The sequence below is a fragment of the Myotis myotis genome, unplaced genomic scaffold (genome assembly GCF_014108235.1).
Source record: "Myotis myotis isolate mMyoMyo1 unplaced genomic scaffold, mMyoMyo1.p scaffold_m19_p_12, whole genome shotgun sequence".
NCBI classification, from domain to species: domain Eukaryota; kingdom Metazoa; phylum Chordata; class Mammalia; order Chiroptera; family Vespertilionidae; genus Myotis; species Myotis myotis.
The window spans coordinates 59,576,052-59,596,802 of NW_023416316.1; the positions used below are offsets into that span (position 1 = coordinate 59,576,052).

The 20,751-nt window shown below is 42.3% G+C and overlaps 1 protein-coding gene across 7 annotated transcripts in view; it reads right to left on the reverse strand.

The window, feature by feature from the left end:
* SLC24A2 (solute carrier family 24 member 2) overlaps window positions 1–19,611 on the reverse strand; it is a 229,181-nt gene extending 209,570 nt beyond the window's left edge. For 4 of the 7 annotated variants that reach the window (XM_036331260.1, XM_036331262.1, XM_036331257.1 and 1 more), the window contains exons 1-2: window positions 19,214–19,610; window positions 16,255–17,337 (exon numbers count right to left, since the gene is read on the reverse strand). In XM_036331260.1, the coding sequence (XP_036187153.1) occupies window positions 16,255–17,184 (930 nt within the window). In that variant the 5' untranslated portion in view covers window positions 17,185–17,337; window positions 19,214–19,610. Of the gene's footprint in view, window positions 1–16,254; window positions 17,338–18,615; window positions 18,859–19,213 lie in introns of those variants that run through there. The other 3 variants (XM_036331261.1, XM_036331258.1, XM_036331256.1) reach the window with 2 other exon arrangements.
* Window positions 19,612–20,751: the final 1,140 nt, after the last annotated feature.

A 20,751-nucleotide genomic window follows, 5' to 3' on the forward strand; every position in this document is an offset into this window, starting at 1 on the left:
AATGACGAAGTAGATCATTACCGGTATTATTATTTACTGTATGTAGCGCCACTTACGAAGCTTTGTTCAAGATGGACGCCAATGTTCTCAGGGCCTGGCGTGGGAGCAGCCACACTGAGGGAGAGAGGTGGGTGGGCAGGAATGGCCCACAACCAAGATGTATAAAGCTAAGTGCCAAGGTCCAGGCAGCAAAATAGACCAAGTTCACATCTGGAAGTGATCTCACTTCTATGATGGAGAGCCCTTAGCTGTCCTGGCACCCATACTTGCAACCTGAGAGGATTAGAGAATTTCCAATGACTCCTATTTCTTAAATCAGAAATTTGTTGCCTGCCATTTGACTTGAATTCATAAGCCATACATTTTATGATTGATTCAGGCCCAGACTTTTTATTTTGAACACTCATTACCAACATTATCAACATCTTTTTTAAAAAAATTGATTTTAGAGAGGGGAGGAAGGCAGGAGAAAGGAAGGGAAAAGGAGAGGGAGGGAGAAAAGCAGGGAGAACGGGGAGAGAGAGACAGACAGACATCAATGTGAACAGACAGACAGACAGACACACAGACATTGATGTGAAAGAGATACATCAACTGGTTGCCTCCCGTCCGCACCCCAACCAGGGATTGAACCCACAACATAAGTATGTTCCCTAACTGAGAATCAAATCTGCCCACTTCTAGTGCACAGGACAATACTCCAACCAACTGAGCCACACAGGCGAGGGCCATTATCAACATCTTGAAGTCCCTTTGCCCTTTTACCTATGAACCAGGCACCCAACACTGCAAATGGGACTGGTTAGTCCCTGAGTCAAGGGTATGATTGAACCCAAGGCAGGGAACACAGAAGCTTGCAAACCAACGTTAAGGCACAGCCACGAGTGAATGAAGGCATAACAAACTAAGATGAAATATTGATGATGTATGTAAGAAAAGAGTAAGTACATTTATAGGGCAGTGGCAGGAGGGCTCCAGAGAATTTCATGGTTGAGTGAGGTTCAGTTTCATAGATCGGGAAATTGCTGCTCTCTTAATCCTGTACAAGAACAGTGGGAAGCAGGTTCAAGTCCAAACACTGAGGATCAGACTGTTAGTGAGGGATTAGTGGGGAAACTGTACCTTCATAAGGCTATATGAGAGGCATAGACAGGCAGTGAGGCAGGAGAAAAACAAGCCAGAGGAGACACAGAACCAGCAGGCTAGTGGCACAGGCAAGGGACTCAGAAGACAAGCGACCAGGAGTAGAGCAACTTTGGGTGGGTGGTTGGGCTCATCCTCTGTTATACACTTTTCTTGAGCAATCTCATTAAAATTCACAGCCTCTCTACAAGGGAAATTCTATTTATTTATAAATAAGCAAACATAAGCCCAGAGAGGTTAAGTAACTTGCCCAAGATCACATAGCAAGGAGGGTCACACTCTGGCCCAGGCTTAAATAATAATTCCATTGTGTTACATCTCAGCCATCATACTCCTTCTTAGAAAGTTGAATCACAGGTTCTTGGCACATACCAGTGCTCAGTGCCTATCAACATCTATTTGATTGCTATCAGGTAGCAGGTAAAATGAAGTGGACTCAGCCTACGTGAGTGGTTAGGGCAACAGACAACAGGTTATGTGGGAGGAATAGGGCTGCTCAGGGTAAAACCTGTATTTCTACCTGCTTGCCCAGCTCAGTGTCCATCAAGCAGTAAAATAGAAAGCAGGTTACAGAGCACCAGAAACTCACTTGGCCCTTTCCAAGAAGGTCCCACAGGTGGGTAAAGAAGCCCTCAGAGCCCCTCCAATGAAACTATCCCCGCTCATTGGAAAAGAACTCTGAAGGAGGCAAGTTCCGGGCTTTATTACCTGACCACCTCTTTTATTGCTTAGTCCATAATTACAGACACACACTGTCTCCTTCCCATTAACAGAGAAGCACAGTTATTGGAGCTGGAGCGGGGATATCCTGAAGTGAAACTAGCCCCTTCATTTATAAAGAGAGGACACTTTGGGCAAAGCGTTCGGACCAGGTTTAGACAGCCAGTGTGGGGGATGGAAGGCACCCATCTCCTCAGGCTTGGTCCCTGCAATGCAGGACTCCAAGTGCATCCTTCAGAGCTGCAGACATGGCATTACCACGGCTGGTGCCCAGACCCTCTCCAAACACACCAGCTTTTCTAGCACAAGAACCGTGTGTGTATCCCTCGGGTTTATAAACCCAATCCATCATAAAAAGGAAACCAACGTAACTGAAATGCAGCTTCGGTCTTCTTGCCAAGGTTCTGCTTCTCTCTGATTTCATGCCTCCCTGTTTCATCTACATTTCTTTTCCACCCGATGACAAGCTTATCAGGAACCAAGGATGAGGTTCAGGGAGCATATCATGCTTTGATCTGCACCTTCCTTACCCTGCAATCAATCTGTGTCACAGCCAGAGAGCAAGACACGGCTTGGCAGGTGTTGGCATCTGAGGACTCCACAGAAATCTACACTGGCCGGTTACCTAGCTGGTCATAGATATAGTGCGTGCTGGGGGAGGCAATCTAAGTAGTCTAGTATAAAAGGGAGAAGTTGAGGGTAAGGAGAAGGCCGCCACCAGCCCAAAGGGCACCTCTGTTGAATGAAGAAGAGGCACCCCTTCCCCTCGGCAGCCACAGTCCACCCCAAACCACACAGCTTGTCCAGCAGAGTAATGCCTGCATTTCTGACCCCATTCATCCCTTGATCAGACAAACGACTAGTAAACTAGCACAGGCTTACAGGGCAGCTCTGGTAAGAGGAAGAAGAGAAAAAAGAAATCTCAGCATGATATCAAAAAAGTATATCTCAGGTCACAATCCATTGGTGGGTCATGAAATCTACTTTAGAGGGTTGAAACTAGTATTCTTTTTTTAATCCTCACCCAACAATATGTTTTTATTTCTTCTTAGAGAGGAAGGGAGAGAGAAAGAGAAACATCTATCGGCTGCCTCCCATACGTGCCTAAACTGGGGATCCAACCTTTAATCTAAGTATATGCCATGAGCAGGAATCAAACCCACAACCTTTTGGGTTACGGGATGACACTCCAACCAACTGAGCCACCCAGCCAGGGCGAAACTAGTCTTTTTAATAGAATAGAAAATATAAGACATAAGACTTAGACTTTATTTTTATTTGTAAACATGTACACATCTATGTGTGCATGCATGTGCATGTATATACTGGGTTGGGATGTAAAATATATTTCTTAGTGGCGGTCATGGTAAAAACATATTTGAAAGCCACTGACTTAACGGAGCCCACCATGAAATGTCAATCTAATTTGGAGGTTTGTGTTGTCTTTATTCCTCATTGTCCAGTAAGAAGCACTGAGGGAACAAGCATGCATTTAGGAGTCAGACAGACCCAAGTTCAAATGGAGTGCAGCATGACTAAATCTGGACCTTAGGCAATCACCTGTTTCCTTATGCTCAGATTCCTGACGCGATGTATAATTCAGAGTGCAGTGTAGTGAGGACCTGGTGTTAAGCACATGCATGGTTTCCAGATCCCTTTCTTCTCTCAACCCCGCAGAGATCAGCAACCCAGGGAAGCACCTGCAGCTGCCAAGTGAGGTGTTCACTGCCCGAAGCCACAGATGCTGAGGAGGCCCAGTGGCTGCAGTAAACTTTAAATGACTTTCTCCCATGCACGTTGTTCTGTCTGGAAGAGCTACTCCCACGGCATGCTTCAGCCAGGATTGCTTGGCCAAGCCAGTAAATCATTTGCATGAAAACATTCCAGTTTGAGAATTTATTCAAGTTTAAGAATTTATTCAGTTTAAGAATTTATTTCAGTTTGCATTTCCTTGATTATTCAGGTTTTCTTTGACCATTTGTATTTCATCTTTTTATATATTTTTTATTTTTTAAAATATATTTTTATTGAGTTCAGAGAGGAAGAGAGAGAGAGAGATAGAAACATCAATGATGAGAGAGAATCATTGATGGCTGCCTTTTGCAAGCCCCCCACTGGGGATGGAGCCTACAACCTGGGCATGAGCCCTTGACTGGAATCGAGCCTGGGACCTTTCAGTTCACAGGCTGATGCTCTATCCACTGAGCCAAACTGGCTAGGGGTCATGTAAGCCAGTTTAGAAAAAGAGTTCAGTGATATGAGTATGGTTAGAATCTGGCCTTTTGTTTTAGGTGAATGTATTAGGTTATTACTTTGACATTATAAGTATTAGAACTTCTCAGGACAGAAATGACAAGCTGAAAGCAATCTTTCAGGTCATCCATGTCAAATCTCCCATTTTTCAGATGAGAAAACAGAGGCCTCGTAGGTACAGGATCCTTCAAGGTCACATGCTATGGGACACAACCAGTCCCTTGAACCTCGTTTCCCAACTACTGGGTCACAAGTCCTCCTCCTCCAGAATACTTCATCTTCTAAAACATAAACTGCAAAACCTCCTGGCTTTAGTTAGACATGGAAATGCGGGGAGGGTGACAGCTAAGGTTAGTGACTCTCAGTATATATTTGTAAGAGATCTGAGCCATCACGGCAAACTTTTAAGATGATACAAAGGAAGCATGGGAAATTGGCAATCTACATAAGATAAATTTGAATCTCCATACTTAATTTCCCAATTAATCAAAGAAATCCAAGTTAAAACAATGAAATGCTATTTCACCTATAAAATGTTGCAATGTAGCACAAACTTAAAAAAACTCATAAACTGATTCAGAATTTTGCTTCTCTAAAATCATCAATTCATGTGTAAGGCTAATAGTTGTAGCATTTTTATAGTACTTATATGTCACAGAAACATAACATGGAAATGACTTTCTAGCTTATGATAACGCTAAACAGTGAATAACATTTTAGAACATTTAACGACATGAGGAAATGCTCATAATAAGCTGAGTTAAAAACACTATTAAAATGTTATTACCCATAAGTTTAAAGTTTTAGATATCCAATATCATTCCAATTTATTTGAATATATAGGGATATATGTAAATGTGTGTGTGTGTGTGTGTATGTGTAAGAAAAAGCGAAATCTGGAAGACTACATGCAAAAATGTGCAGGGTTACTTTACCTTTGGATGTTACAATGGAGAGATTATATATTATTTTAAATGTTCTTTTTATATTTTATATTGGTGTACTTTTGTAATCTTGTACAATAGATATATTAGTATTTGGTAAAAAATATTATTTAAAAGGCAAATTTAAAGTGGACCCATGTAACTTACTATTAGAATTGCCTATTAGATTTGATTTTACTCAAAATTTGTTGTTGGCAGGAGCTATATTATCATGGTCAGGTGGTGTTAAATATTCTGAAAGAATACAATTAAAATTCCCTATCAGTTACCTTGTTATATGCATTATCTTTTCATAAATCTAGTCTAAAACATACATTTCTGGCAATATGAGGGATTAAACATTCAGGGAAACCTTTATATCTAAACATGCTGGACATTATGTTTTACATATGTTGTTAAATTATGCAAATATGTTAATGATGAATGAGGAATTTCTTAGAATAGAACCCAGAACACCAAGTAAACACAAGCATTGCTTTGCCTTCAAGGTGTTTGCCATTCCACAGTTGCCTGAAATCTAGGTTTTAGAAACTATAAACATAAGGCCCACACAGCCACATTCCTTCCTAATTAGCTGGAAATCCTGAAGGGATGACACTTTTTGAGGTGAACAAAGAAAAAAAAATGCCTAGCAAAGGAAGAAAGCAAGATGTGCCTAGTTTGGTGTTGGTTTTGAGTGGCACTGAAAAAAAAAGTCTCCTTTAAGAATTTGTAGTGTGTGTGTGTGTGTGTATGTGTGTGTGTGTGTGAATGTGTGTCTCAATTCACACTACCTGGGTAGAAAAAAGTAATACATTTAGGTTAGAATGTTTCCAGGTTTGTTGTACTCCCAGACGCTTGAGGAAAGAAAAATACAGTCCTCTCTGGAGGAATACACTTAAAACTCAGGCCTCAATGACTTCCCACAGGTAAAGTTCCAAGGAATATGAGTTCAAAATTTCATAAAAGAATCACTAAATAAGGAAGCAACCTTACAAATTGAGAATCAGTAAATAACAAAACTAAACCTGCAATGATATTGACATTGGAAATATCAATGATGAAATAGAAATATACTTAACATGGGTAGACAAATAAAAGAAGGCATGAAAGAAAAAGAAACAATGAAAATCAACCGGATTTATTGAAAAAGAGCTATAAAAACTTCTAGAAATCAGAAATATAATAATTAATCTTAGAAACTAAACAATGAGCTTTAGAACAGATTAGACAAAATTGAGGAGAAAATTAGAAACTAGAAGGCAGTTATGAAGAAATGACCACAGTGAGGGACACAGATTTAAAAGAAAAAGATGAGGAGTTAAAAAACATAGGTTGAGGTGGTATTTCTAATCAGAACTCTAGATCACAAGAAGAGTGAGGTAGAGGCAAAATTGGTGAAAGATACTAATCCTCAAATTTGAAAAGTCTACTGAATCACAAATAGGGGATAAATAAGTGAGAAAAAACACAACTGTCCTGCCATAAGGAAAATTATGAACACCGAAAACAAAAAAGGCACCTTAAAAGCGGTCAAAGAGAAAAGACAGATTTCTTACAGAGGCGCAATTTTTACACCAACAGCAGTCTTTTGAACAGCAAAATTGGAAATCAGTGATATATTATTTTCAAAATGGGCTGAAAAGTAATTTTCTACCCATCAAAACTATCTTTTAAGAACAAAAATAAAATACATCTCTAAGCAATAAAAATCAGGAGCATTCACCTTAACAGATTCGTGCTAAAGAAATTTATAAAGAATGGTAAGTCGGCAGAGGAAAAAAATTCATAGGAGAATAGTCTGACATGAGAAAAGGAATGAGGAGGGAAAGCTAGTAAAAATGTGGGTAAATCTAAAAACATTGATGGCATAGAGACAATGTCTAATTTGTAGGTTTAAAAGTGAAGATTAGACCTCAATAAAACTACTATAAAATATCAAGATAGAACTTAAATCATGCACTTCAAATCTTATATAACGGGGGAGAGGTGATTGGATTAAAATGTTCTAAGATCTTAGGCTGTTTAGCAGGAGTATAAAGATATTTACCTTATATTATATTGAACTAAATATACATGTTAAAACTCAGGATAAACACTAAAAAACTAGAAATAGGGTATATAAATTCCAAACTATTAATGGGGAAAAAAGATACAGAAAAAACTCAATCTAAAACAAAAGGCAAGGAAAAATTATAAAATGAAACAGAAAGATCAAAACAAATACAAAATATAAAATACCATGTAGAAAACAATCTAAATGTAACAGTAATCACAGTAATGTAAATAAACTAAACTTTGCAGTTAAAAGAGAAGGATTATGAAACGGAATTAAACAAAATGCCAGTATAGTCTGTTCAGTAGAGACCTACCTAAAACAAAAGAAGGTTGATAGTAAAAGAATGAAAGACAAAAACCAATCAAATCCACACTGTAGATGTACTTGCCTCCTCAATAGCCAGTGAGCAGCTTAACATAAGAACCTTGTTAAAGTTAAAATACAAATTATCTGATTCTACCGAAAAAAAAAAAAAGGAAAAAGGAAAGGGAGGTTAAAGAGGAGAAGGGAGATAAAGGGACAAAGGAGAGAAGAAGAAGAGGAAGGGAGAAAGGGAGGTCAGCGGGTAACGTCTCCCCTGAACACTGTCAGGAAGATTCACAAAGTTGAGGTAGTCTCTTTTTTTTTTTTTTTTTTTTTTTTTTTTTTATTGTTTAAAGTATTACAAAGGGTATTACATATGTGTCCATTTTATCCCCCCGCCCTAGACAGTCCCCTAGCCTCCCCTATTCCCCAATGTCTTATGTCCACTGGTTATGCTTCTATGCATGCATACAAGTCCTTTAGTTGATCTCTTACCCCCCTACCTCCTGCCCTGCAACCCTCCCCGGCCTTCCTGCTGCAGTTTGACAATCTGTTTGAGGCAGCTCTGCCTCTGTATCTATTATTGTTCAAAAGTTTATAATGGTCTCTATTATCCATGAATGAGTGAGATCATGTGGTATTTTTCCTTCATTGACTGGCTTATTTCACTTAGCATAATGCTCTCCAGTTCCATCCATGACGTTGCAAATGGTAAGAGTTCCTTCCTTTTTAGAGCAGCATAGTATTCCATCGTGTAGATGTACCACAGTTTTCTAATCCATTCATCTACTGATGGGCACTTAGGCTGTTTCCAGATCTTAGCTATGGTGAATTGTGCTGCTATGAACATAGGGGTGCATATATCCTTTCTGATTGGTGTTTCTGGTTTCTTGGGATATATTCCTAGAAGTGGGATCACAGGGTCAAATGGGAGTTCCATTTTCAGTTTTTAAGGAAACTCCATACTGTCTTCCATAGTGGCTGCACCAGTCTGCATTCCCACCAGCAGTGCACAAGTGTTCCTTTTTCTCCACATCCTCTCCAGCACTTGTCGTTTGTTGATTTGTTGATGATAGCCAGTCTGACAGGTGTGAGATGGTACCTCATTGTTGTTTTGATTTGCATCTCTCGGATGATTAGTGACTTTGAGCATGTTTTCATATGTCTCTTGGCTTTCTGAATGTCCTCTTTTGAAAGGTGTCTATTTAGGTCCTTTGCCCATTTTTTGATTGGATTGTTTATCTTCCTTTTGTTAAGTTGTATGAGTTCCCTATAAATTTTGGAGATTAGGCCCTTATCGGATATGACATTGGCAAATATGTTTTCCCACACAGTGGGTTTTCTCGTTGTTTTGTTGATGGTTTCTTTTGCTGTGCAGAAGCTTTTTATTTTGATGTAGTCCCATTTGTTCATTTTCTCTTTAGTTTCAAGTGCCCTAGGAGCTGTATCAGTGAAGAAATTGCTTCGGCATATGTCTGAGATTTTGTTGCCTTTGGATTCTTCTAGAATTTTTATAGTTTCCTGTCGTACATTTAAGTCCTTTATCCATTTTGAATTTATTTTTGTGTATGGTGTAAGTTGGTGGTCTAGTTTCATTTTCTTGCATATATCTGTCCAATTTTCCCAGCACCATTTATTGAAGAGACTATCTTGGCTCCATTGTATGTTCTTGCCTCCTTTGTCAAATATTAATTGAGCATATTGGTTCGGGCCGATTTCTGGGCTCTCTATTCTATTCCATTGATCTATATGCCTATTCTTGTGCCAGTACCAGGCAGTTTTGAGAACAGTGGCTTTGTAATACATCTTGATATCTGGTATTGAGATCCCACCTACTTTGGTCTTTTTCAGGATTGCTGCAGCTATTCGAGGTCTTTTTTTATTCCAGATGAATTTTTGGAGAGTTCGTTCTAGATCTCTGAAGTATGCCGTTGGTATTTTAATGGGGAGTGCGTTGAATTTATAGATTGCTTTGGGTAGTATGGACATTTTAATGATGTTGATTCTACCAATCCATGAACACGGTATGTTCTTCCATCTGTTTATGTCTTCCTCTATATCTTTTTTCAACGTCCTGTAGTTTTCTGAGTAGAGGTCTTTTACCTCTTTAGTTAAGTTTATTCCTAGGTAGCTTAATTTTTTTGGTGCGATGGTAAACGGGATTGTTTTTATAATCTCTCTTTCTGAAAGTTCACTATTGGTGTATAGAAATGCCTCGAATTTCTTGGGGTTAATTTTGTATCCTGCTACATTGCCAAATTCATGTATTAAGTCCAGTAGCTTTTTGATGGAGTCTCTAGGGTTTTGTATGTATAATATCATGTCGTCTGCAAATAAGGACAGTTTTACTTCCTCTTTTCCAATTTGGATGCCTTTTATTTCTTCTTCTTGCCGAATTGCAATGGCTAACACTTCCAGTACTATGTTGAACAGGAGTGGTGAGAGGGGGCATCCCTGTCTTGTTCCTGTTTTTAGGGGAAATGGTGTTAGTTTTTGTCCATTGAGTATGATGTTGGCTGTGGGCCTGTCATATATGGCTTTTATTATGTTGAGGTATGATCCTTCTACTCCCACCTTGCTGAGAGCTTTTATCAAAAATGGGTGTTGAATTTTGTCAAATGCTTTTTCTGCATCAATTGATATGACCATGTGGTTTTTTTCTTTCAATTTGTTTATGTGATGTATCACGTTTATTGATTTGCGGATATTGTACCATCCTTGCATCCCTGGGATAAATCCTACTTGGTCATGGTGTATGATCTTTCTGATGTACTGCTGGATCCGATTTGCTAAGATTTTGTTGAGGATTTTGGCATCTATGTTCATGAGGGATATTGGAAGGAGATAATAAAGATTAGAGCAGAAATAAATGACATAGAGACCAAAAAAACAATACAGAAAATCAATGAAACCAAGAGCTGGTTCTTTGAAAGGATAAACAAGATTGACAAACCTCTAGCCAGACTCACCAAGAAGCAAAGAGAGAGGACCCAAATAAACAAAATCAGAAACGATAGAGGCGAAATAACAACAGACCCCACAGAAATACAAATGATTGTTAAAAAATACTATGGACAGCTCTACTCCAACAAACTAGACAACCTGGAGGAAATGGACAAATTCCTAGAAAAATACAACATTCCAAAACTCAATCAGGAAGAATCTAAAAATCTCAACAGGCCAATAACTATGGAAGAAATTGAAGCAGTCATCAAAAAGCTTCCAGCAAACAAAAGCCCAGGACCAGACGGCTTCACAGGGGAGTTTTACCAAACATTCAAAGAAGAACTAAAACCTATCCTCCTCAGACTACTACAAAAAATTCAAGAGGAAGGAACACTTCCAAGCTCATTCTATGAAGCCAGCATCACCCTAATACCAAAACCAGGTAAAGACAACACAATGAATGAGGTAGTCTCTTGCTGAAGAAACCAGAGTAGCCAGGGTAACACCAGAGTAGCAAGGGGGGCAGTGTATTGAAGTCCACTGGGCTTTGTGCGTCCCTCAAAATGCCTTGTTCATTCTTTGAATCACATGCAGTAACTGAAGGGCTTACTTCTACTATAAATAGGGGAAATGGTGCCACTCTTACACCTAGCTAAGCACAGTAGATTCATAGGCATCTAGTCTGTTAAGAATTTTTTTTTTTAAATACTTTTATTGATTTTTTACAGAGAGGAAGGGAGAGGGATAGAGAGTTAGAAACATCGATGAGAGAGAAACATCGATCAGCTGCCTCTTGCACAACCCCCACTGGGGATGTGCCCGCAACCAAGGTACATGCCCTTGACCGGAATCGAACCCGGGACCTTTCAGTCCGCAGGCCGATGCTCTATCCACTGAGCCAAACCGGTCAGGGCTCTGTTAAGAATTTTAATGCCCACATTTTCTTTTGAGAAGGACAGCTTCCAAGTTTGTGAAGTAATACTATCCTTTTACCTATTATAAGGACAATCTTCCCTTCCCTTCCTTGGAATCTGTACAATTATTTTACTAATTTGTTTACTAGGCTTGGAGGGAAAGCAAAGGTTGAGTTTTATAATATACTAGTGGCCTGGTGCACAAAATTTGTGTGGGGGGTGAGGGGGTGGTGGTGTCCCTCAGCCAGGCCTGCACCCTCTCCAATTTGGGACCCCTCGGGGGGTGCCTGACTGCCGGTTTAGGCCCAATCCCTGTGGGCCTAAACATCCCTCTTGCAATCCGGGACTGCTGGTTCCTAACTGCTCACCTGCCTGCCGGCCTGCTCACCCCTAACTGCCACCCCCACCAGCCTTCTCGCCCCCACTACCCCCCCCCCTTGCCGGCCTGATCACCCCCAACTGCCCCCCACTGCCAGCCTGCTCGTCCCCAACTGCCTCCCCTGCCGGCCTGATCGCCCCCAACTGCCCTCCCCTCCTGGCCTGATCACCCCTAACCACCTCTGCCTCAGCCCTGCCACCATGGCTTTGTCTGGAAGGACATCCAGAAGGTCTCCTGGTCTAATTAGCATATTACCCTTTTATTAGTATTGATTCTGTGTATTAAGCAAACTCGGGACTATACATTTGTATTCATAATATTATTTATGGTTTATAAGAAATACCTCACTGTATGAGAAATATTTATAACATTTCATTTCTGATTTTCCCATGAACATTAATAACAATTTGAATTGCAAAAATTCTGCTTACAAACAACTTTTCAGAAACACACAATCTGAATAAAGCAAGGCACACCTAAATTGTTAAGTAGCCTGTTCCTCGACTATCAGCTTTAAGCATCTTTATTTAGACCATTCCCTTCATTACAACTGGGCTGACTTGCTGTCAGATTACAGTGCCAAGTCTAAGAAGTTAAACACCATGGACAGCTGCTTTCTAGGCCAATGACAGCCTAGCACCACAGCAGATCAACAGACCTCAGCAGCCGGCCGGGCACACTGAACTGCTTCTAAAGCCCTGGAACTCCCCTGCGCCGCATCCTTCAGGACTCAAACTCACTCCTAACCAGCTGTGGAGAGGTTTTTAGATGAGAATCTCAACCATTTATAAATAAAAACACCCTTAAAACAAAAATCTCTGCTTAGCATAGCTCTTTCTAAACCCCAGCTAATGGCCTACTTATTGCAAGCAAAATTCTACACAATAAAATTTTAGGATACCAAAGGCATTTGGAGGTCTCCTTGGAGTTTATGATAATAAGTGGCCTGCATATATATATATATATATATATATATATGCCTCTAAACAATGGCCTGCTTAACTCAGTGATTCACTGGGGTGAATGCCAACCTTTCAGAAATGTTTTGAAATTCTCAAATTTGAAATAATGTATTCTGATTCTCTTTCCATTTAAGAACGAAAGATCAAAGGAAGAGAAAGAACATTTACTGAACAACACACATTTGCCAAGGACTATGGTAGCTGCTGAACAGTCTTCATTTATTAATTTTCCAAACTTTATCAAGTAGGTATTATTATTTTCATTAGGAGGCTCAGAGAGTTTATGTGACTTCTCTGAGATCACAGGGCTTATTACACACATGGGGTTAACCCGCCCCCTTTTTTTTCCACGAAGTCAAAGCCTAGGGTACCTTTATCCTGTTGTGACACTACACAGCTTTTTAAAAAGGATAATATGATCACTAAAATAAATAATTACAAATAAAAACCACACAGGGTGGAGCAATTGAGATGATAAACTATGACTTTAACTATGAAAAATATGGCCGTTCACATTTTTCCATGCTTCACAGTTGCCCCATGAGCTACTTCACCAATAATGGAACCAAATTAAGACTTTCAACTTGTCTATGAAGCAAGTCATTCCAAAGATATTTCACTGACTAGAGTCCAGCAGAGCTGATGATTTTTTAGCCAGAACCTTTAATGATTTGTACAAGAATATATAAAATGTTTCCTCTACTTCTCCAAATTCCTATGCCCCATAATTATGCAATAAGATAATACAGTGGCTTTGCATGAAGACATGCTTAGTATTTTGCTTCCTAAATTTACATACAGCACATTTCTCTTTAAGAAGACTCCACTGAGGGCTGGATTTTGGCTTAGGACCTTCCTTTTGAGTGTTCTGAGGATGCTAGAAGCACTGACTTCTGTGGGAAAGGTGGGGTGCACAGCCAGAAATCAATCTTGCACATCAGAGGATTGTATGGCCACGCCCAAGGACTCATCTGCCTGTGGGACACCTTATGTTTAGGGCCTCGGGAGCAAAATCTCCATAAGATTCTGAAATCAGGTGCTTGATAAAGACTAACTGCTGAGAACAAAATTTTTCAGCAATCATTCATTCAAAAGTGAAATTGACAAGGCAAAATTTTACTTAAGGAAATCGCACACCATTATGCACCGTTTCACCTAAAAATGTATAACTGTGTTCTAGCATTTTGATTCACCCAGCAAACATTTTGCTTACCGAACAAGGCATAACTATGTTAAAAATTATGATCCCATTATATTAATAGTTCAACTTAGTTTTTGAATACCAAAAGAAATAACTCTAATTAAAAGGAATAAATTAAAGGTATTTGGTGCTAAAAGGAAAATAACACATGAACACACTGGGGAGGAAATCAGAAACAGGAGTAATAGTCATAAATATAATCTTCTTCCTATTTTAATTAGATAAATCTGCAATCTCCAAATTAAAATATGCACACTATTAAGCATAGCGCAAAATTATGGAACTGAGTAACAACTATTAAGGAATGTGAGCCTAAGTTTCTGACTTTTAAATGACCATAAAAATGACATGACAGTCATCTAATACAGAAGGTAAAAATCCTGCTAGAGCTACTTTAATGAATGGCTTCTGACTGACCAAACGCTGTCTATAAACGGTATTTAAAAAGTTATTCCCAAATGCATGAGACCAGCATCCCACCCCAATCAGAATACAAAACCCCCTGCAATCTTCAATACACTACTGCATTGCCCTACAAATTCCTTTTTCATGAATGTTGCCAACATAACCTTTAGCCAAGTCTGTATCTAAACTAATGAAGTTCCACGATGCAGTGGTCCTCAACCTTCTGGCCCTTTAAAACAGTTCCTCATGTTGTGACCCCCAACCATAAAATTATTTTCGTTGCTACTTCATAACTGTAATTTTTATACTGTTATGAGTCTTAATGTAAATATCTGATATGCAGGATGGTCTTAGGCGACCCCTGTGAAAAGGTCGTTAGACTGCCAAAGGGGTCGCGAGCCACAGGTTGAGAACCGCTGCACTATGGGGTAACAGAAAAAAAAAAATGGTGAGTTCTCAAAAAGACATTTTACCCTTGATGTGCTCAGGATATTTATGACACCAAATCATTTCCTTGCCTCTAAAATATATGCTGTTCCTTCAGTACTCTAGTTGCCATAAGCACGTAAGACTATTAATGCAAACCACTCAAACTAGCAATCAGAGTCAAGGAGAGGGCTTGCGGGGTCATCATTTTGGCTATAAAGTTAGAGTAGGGAAAGGGGCTTTAGTAATGACCCTGTTCTACGCCCATATACTCATGTATCACATCGGAATGCTTATTTGCATGTATACTGCGAAGTGATTATTTTTACTGCAGTTTCTAACAAACACCCATACACTGAGTGAAATATTAAAAAATACAGTTCTCTTTTGCATATAATAAATAGAAATATTACTGGTATGTTTTTCTGCACTCTGCTCCCATTTCATGGCTGCTACAAAAAAAAAAGAAAAGAAAAGAAATAGATAGGTCATCGAACTTGACCATAAAGGAGTTATACTAAATTGATATAATTTTTTTTCTTTTCATGCTGAACAAAATATCTCACCCTCCGCTCAACATCTGTTTTTTGCACACATGAGAATTTCCCCAGATGCTAGTATGAAGTCTGCATATGTATTTTGGTTTTCTGTTTAAAATCACATTCAGAGGCAACATCCCAATGTGAGGATTGACATTTTCCCAGATCAATTTCTTCTAAGCTCTTTACCAATTTGCTCACCAGCTAAGTGGTAGGATGGCCACTATTGTCATTAAAAACCCCTCAAAGTCTACTATAAAAATATTTTGGGGCATGTTTATCATGTGTGCGAAATGTGCCATCAAGCTACATCTACATCGGCAGACAGCAGGGCCTGCCAGTGACTCTCTGTAATGGATCACAATCAGGCCCTGACCAAGTGATCCGGAGCATTTCTGTGTGGATCAAGAATAGCCATGACCCACTCTAATGACCAGTCCTGCTAGTTGCTAGGCTGTTGACTTAAAGAGATAGCTTTGGCCCTAACCGGTTTGGCTCAGTGGGTAGAGCGTCGGCCTGTGGACTGAAGGGTCCCAGGTTTGATTCTGGTCAAGGGCATGTACCTTGGTTGCGGGCACATCCCCAGTAGGGGATGTGCAGGAGGCAGCTGATGGATGTTTCTCTCTCATCAATGTTTCTAACTCTCTATTCCTCTCCCTTCCTCTCCGTAAAAAAATCAATAAAATATATTTAAAAAAAGAGATAGCTTTGGTGACACAAATGTTCTTTCTTAATTACCATTAACTTCCCCATGAACATTAAATTGTTCACAGAATCATTATACCTACTTGCAGAAATTAAGAGACAGATTATTTTGTTTACTGAGTCTGCTCTGGGGTACTTATGTAACCTATATTTATATAGGTGTTTTACTCTGAAGCAAGCAGCTTGAGAACTTAGTAAAGACTCACAAGAACATTTCCACATAATTTTTCTCACTGCCATGTTAGTCTGGCTAGCAGAGAACTGTAGAAAGCAACCCATTATCCACTGCAGCCCCAAACACCATCACATTAAAAAATGGCAGATCTCAAAAACATCATAATTCAGAACATTCGATAAACAGCCCCCCACCACCAACCTTTGCTTGGGCCTCTGGTGCTGCCACCTTGACGACTTTATTGCAGCTTATCATTTGCTTCACCCATCTTTCCACCTGGACGTTGAATTTCATGAAGATCACATAGACAAAGTAAGCTGCTAAGAGAAGCAAGCTTTCCCACCACATGATGACATTGTCCAGGAAAAATATGATCAGCATGATCAAGTCAATGATGTAGAAGGACACATCCCGAAAGAGTGGCCACCACGTCAGGTTCAAGATTTCTCTGGAAAACAGGGCACACATGCCAATAACAAAGAGGATATTGAACACCGCCGAGCCCACAATCGTGCCTATGCCGACATTGCTGTGAGCAATAAACACCCCGATGAGAGACGTGAAAAGTTCTGGGGCCGAGCCCCCAGCAGCCATAAAGGTGGCTCCGGCAACATCATCAGAGATGGCCAGCTTTTCAGTGATGACCGTCAAAGAAGGAACAAAGAACTCATCGCAGACAATGGCTAAGGCGATGAACATGTAGATCATGCCAATGACGTGGAGAAGGATGGCGCCTTTTCTTCGCTCCTCGAGGGAAAAGATGTCCCGTGGATAGTTTCCTTGCTCCTCCTCGGTACTATTCTCAGGGGTGCCGTCCTCAGAAAGAGGTGGCTGTGAAGTGTAATCCGGAATCTTGTCATTTAAGTCTAAGAGAGTTCTCTGCCGGTAACTGGGTGCCACCCCGGGGCCCTCTGCACCACTGGCCTCTCCTGCGCTCTGTGTCTCTGTCTCAGAAAAGACACTGATTGCAAATGGGACCCCGCTGATGGCTACCAGGCCCATGAAAAGGCCTAAGATTCGGATGAACTTCAGTTTTTTCCTGACAGTATAATGTTTCCTGCAGCCAGCCGGTGACTTCTCTGGACACCGTTTCTCAGGGAAAGTGAGGGGGGTGCTCTGGTGCGGCTCCATCCCGGGTCTCCTGGTGGGCGCGGTGGTCTTCCAGTTGTAAACTCAACCAGACGGCTCTCTCATACTTTGCCTCACTTGAGAGTCAATGGTGCTTGCGTGGGACTTCCAGTCAGGGGTTCTTATGCGTCACAGGAAATACTTTTGACATTTATGCTTCAAAAGATAAAAACAAGGATAAGGTAATCATAAATATGTCTTTTTTTTACAAAACGAACTTTGTAGATTGAAGACCGTCCTATCCTATAGCTGTGCGAGTTATGTAACTCCTTTGTGCCTCAGTTACCCCATTTCAAAAACGAGGACAATGGCAGCACCTACCACCAAGGATTGCTTTGAGTTAAAGCACATGAAGCACTGAGAACAGGATGTGGCACATAGTCGGCACTTACAACAATGTATATACAGACACAAGCATTTTGGTAAGTCCAATGTTAGGTATAGACTATGTAGATGTGTGTGAAGTATAAAAATTTTCTAGATGAAAATCTGTCTGTTTATTCCACCCTAAATCACATAACAACCTCCCAGTGCTACAAAGATACCACTGCTTTTAGAACTACCTATGTACTTGACAACCAACAACTGTTCACTGTTTTCTGTTAGTCCAATTATGTAATTCCAGTCGCAGGCACACCTTCTGATTTAACCTACTGTTTGGAAAGGGTTGAGTGCTGGCGGAGGGAGCAATCTTTTCCTGAACACATAAAGATCTCAGGATTTGATTTTTTATGAACAGCTTCTCCTCTATCAGATGCAGAAAGCTAGACCTTGAAAAATTTAAGTTTACAAAAGAATGTTCTAGCGACACGAACAAATGGTCTTCCCTCTACATCTAGACATTGTTGTCAGCCAAAGCTCATTTTAAAAACCAATCTCCAGTCATATTTGAAATAGACAACTTAGCAAATCAAACAACTCTTAACAAGAAGGCTATTTCAAGAGACCAAATGTGCACTTCATAAACAATATGCAAGTTGCAGCAATACCTCCAGCCACAAAACCTGCCCAAAATAGCCCCAACACCGATTCATAGTCAGACATCCAAGCAGCTCTCATTCTCTAGCCCACAGAGGGGATGGGTAAAATATCCAGACCCCGCCGCTGATATTCTGAAGGTTCCTCTCTCTAACTTCCTTTAAAAACAGTCTCCCCTTCCTCCTCCGCACCCCCTCTCCCCCCTCAATCCCCACATCAAAGATTTCACTTTAGGGACATTCGCAGAGATCATCTCAGGTGTCAAATAAGCTAATTAAACACACGCCAGTTAAACACTGAGATTAGCTGGAGCTCAGGTTTGCAGAGCAAGAGCACAAGTCAAACCAGGCGGAGATGCTGCTTATTTCTGAGATAAACCAAGCCCGTCACAGATTCCCGGCGGCTGGCAGCTGTCTGTCTAGGGCTAGTCTTAGCAGGAGCCATGGAGCGACTCACAGCTCTCCGGGGATCGTCGCAGACAGCGCTGAGCCGCTGAGCCGGCCGCCGGCAGAGACCAACTCAACTCCCAGGGTGCACAGTCGGCTCCAGCTGGAGTGGGGCTCGACCCGCAAACCCACAGCTCCGCTCCAGGAGAGCGGCCCCCGCCGGCGAAGTGTGCCCCCAGCCACGCCCCAACTTTGCCTCGTGTGGTCCCGAACTTTCCCCGGTGGGTTTGCAGAAGAAAACTAAAGGACAGGCTGTCCCATCCGCGAGCCAGGAGCTGAGCTGCAGCTCGCGGAGGCGCTTGGCCCACATCTCCCCGAATCGTTAGCGGTGGGTGGGGAAAGGGGAGCACCCCTCGGTGCGCTCCCCACCCCAAGCCGGAAGCTAGGGCGGTAGGTGGGAGCCGCGGAGGCTCGGGAGCCGCGCCGGGAGCGGAGAGAGTTGGCTAACTCCTGGCGGGGCCTGGGGCAGCCACGTCCACCGCGGAGCCACCTGTGAGGCTGCGGCGGCTGGCAGCGGGGTGCGCGCCACCGGGATCGGGGACAGCGACCAAGGACCGAGGCGGCCGGCACGCCTGGCGGCTGGCAGCGGCTCGGGCTCCGGCACTCACCGGGATCGCCAGGGAGACGCGCACACGGCCGGCGTCCGGGCGCGGTCTGCGCTCCAGTCCAGCGCTCCTCCAGCCCTTCCCCGGCCCTCCGCCTCCCCGCTCCGAGGCCCGGGCTCGGGCTCCGGCTCGCACTCGCCGCCGCTGCCGCCGGCCGGGCTGGGTTCCGAAGGAGACTGAGCGCCGTGAGCCCCGCGCGCCGCCTCCGGTGCGGCCCGGCCCCTGCGGCCCCTCCCTCCCGGCTCTGCGCGGGGAGCGTGGCCGCGGCGCGCTCGGCTCCCGCGCGCTCGGCTCCACGCCTCCCGGGAGCAGAGGCGACGCCGGCAGCCGTCTCTTAGGAGATTTCTCCGCAGTGGGAACCGGGGTCAGGATCTGCGGGCGAGCAAGGACGGAGAGGAGACATCGTCCAGATCGGGTCGCACCGGATTCCCCAAGCCTGAGAGTGCTGCCAACTTTGGTGTCATCTATGCCCGGCAGCTCCTCCCTCCCCAGTTGTTTGCAAAAAGTGACAACAGTTACTGTTTCTTTGGGAGGGGATGTCATGTGGAAAGGTGGAAAAGATGTTTGGGGGAAAGGCATGAAGGCCTGCAAGGCCGTCTGCTCCCGGAGTCCCAGCTTCGCACGGTGGGAACACTGGAGGCTTATTTCATGGGTGATGAAGCTGAGATCTAAAATAGTGTCATCTTGAGTTACAGACAGGGCTCAGATGCTGGCATCTGGGCTCCCAGCTCAGGGCTCCTTCCTGCCCTGTCTGGAAAGCAAGAGCCTCTTGACCACGAGAAAATGAGTCAGGCTTGTCGGAGATTAGAGGCAAGAAATGGGCCCAAGAGTGGGAGCACACGAAACAAGCCAGTTCATGAGGGACCCCCTTCTACCCACCTGTGACCGCCTCCAAAACTGCCAAGAGGCACCCACGAGAAACCCTGGGACTTTCCCCACTCTCCTTACCCTTCACCCTCCTACTGTTTTCCACTTAGAGGTGTTTTGTTTTGCTTTGTTGTTGTTTGTTTTTTAAAGGGCTGGAGGGTGCCCCTGGTCTGGAACCACCCTGGCAAGCAAGAGTGGTTGGCAAGCGAAGACTTGACAGGAAGAAGGAACAGCTGAGCTAAAGCCAGCCCAGGCTTCTTTTTTTTATTGTCTTCCTGGGACTGGGGGGATGTGGGTCATATCCGGATAGCTCCCTACTTATGAATTTGAATACAGTTCTATACTCAGACCTCTATCTACACTCACTCTTCTTACATCAAAAAAAGCCTTAGAAATCTCTTTCTCCCATCAAAGTCAGGCACTTAAGACCATTGTCTTGCTAAGGACTTCAGGGTCCTCTTGGAAGTCATAAGCTGAAGATTTTTTTTTATCTTTCATTTTTATTTTGGAAAATTTCAGGCATACACAAATGTAAGAGAATAGTATAATGAACCTCCATGGGGCTACCACCCAGCCTGAACAGTTATCAACTCATGGCCAATTAATTGTTTCATCTTTTTCTCATGCCATCATTTTAAAGCAAATCCCAGATACCAGATCATTTTATTTTAAAA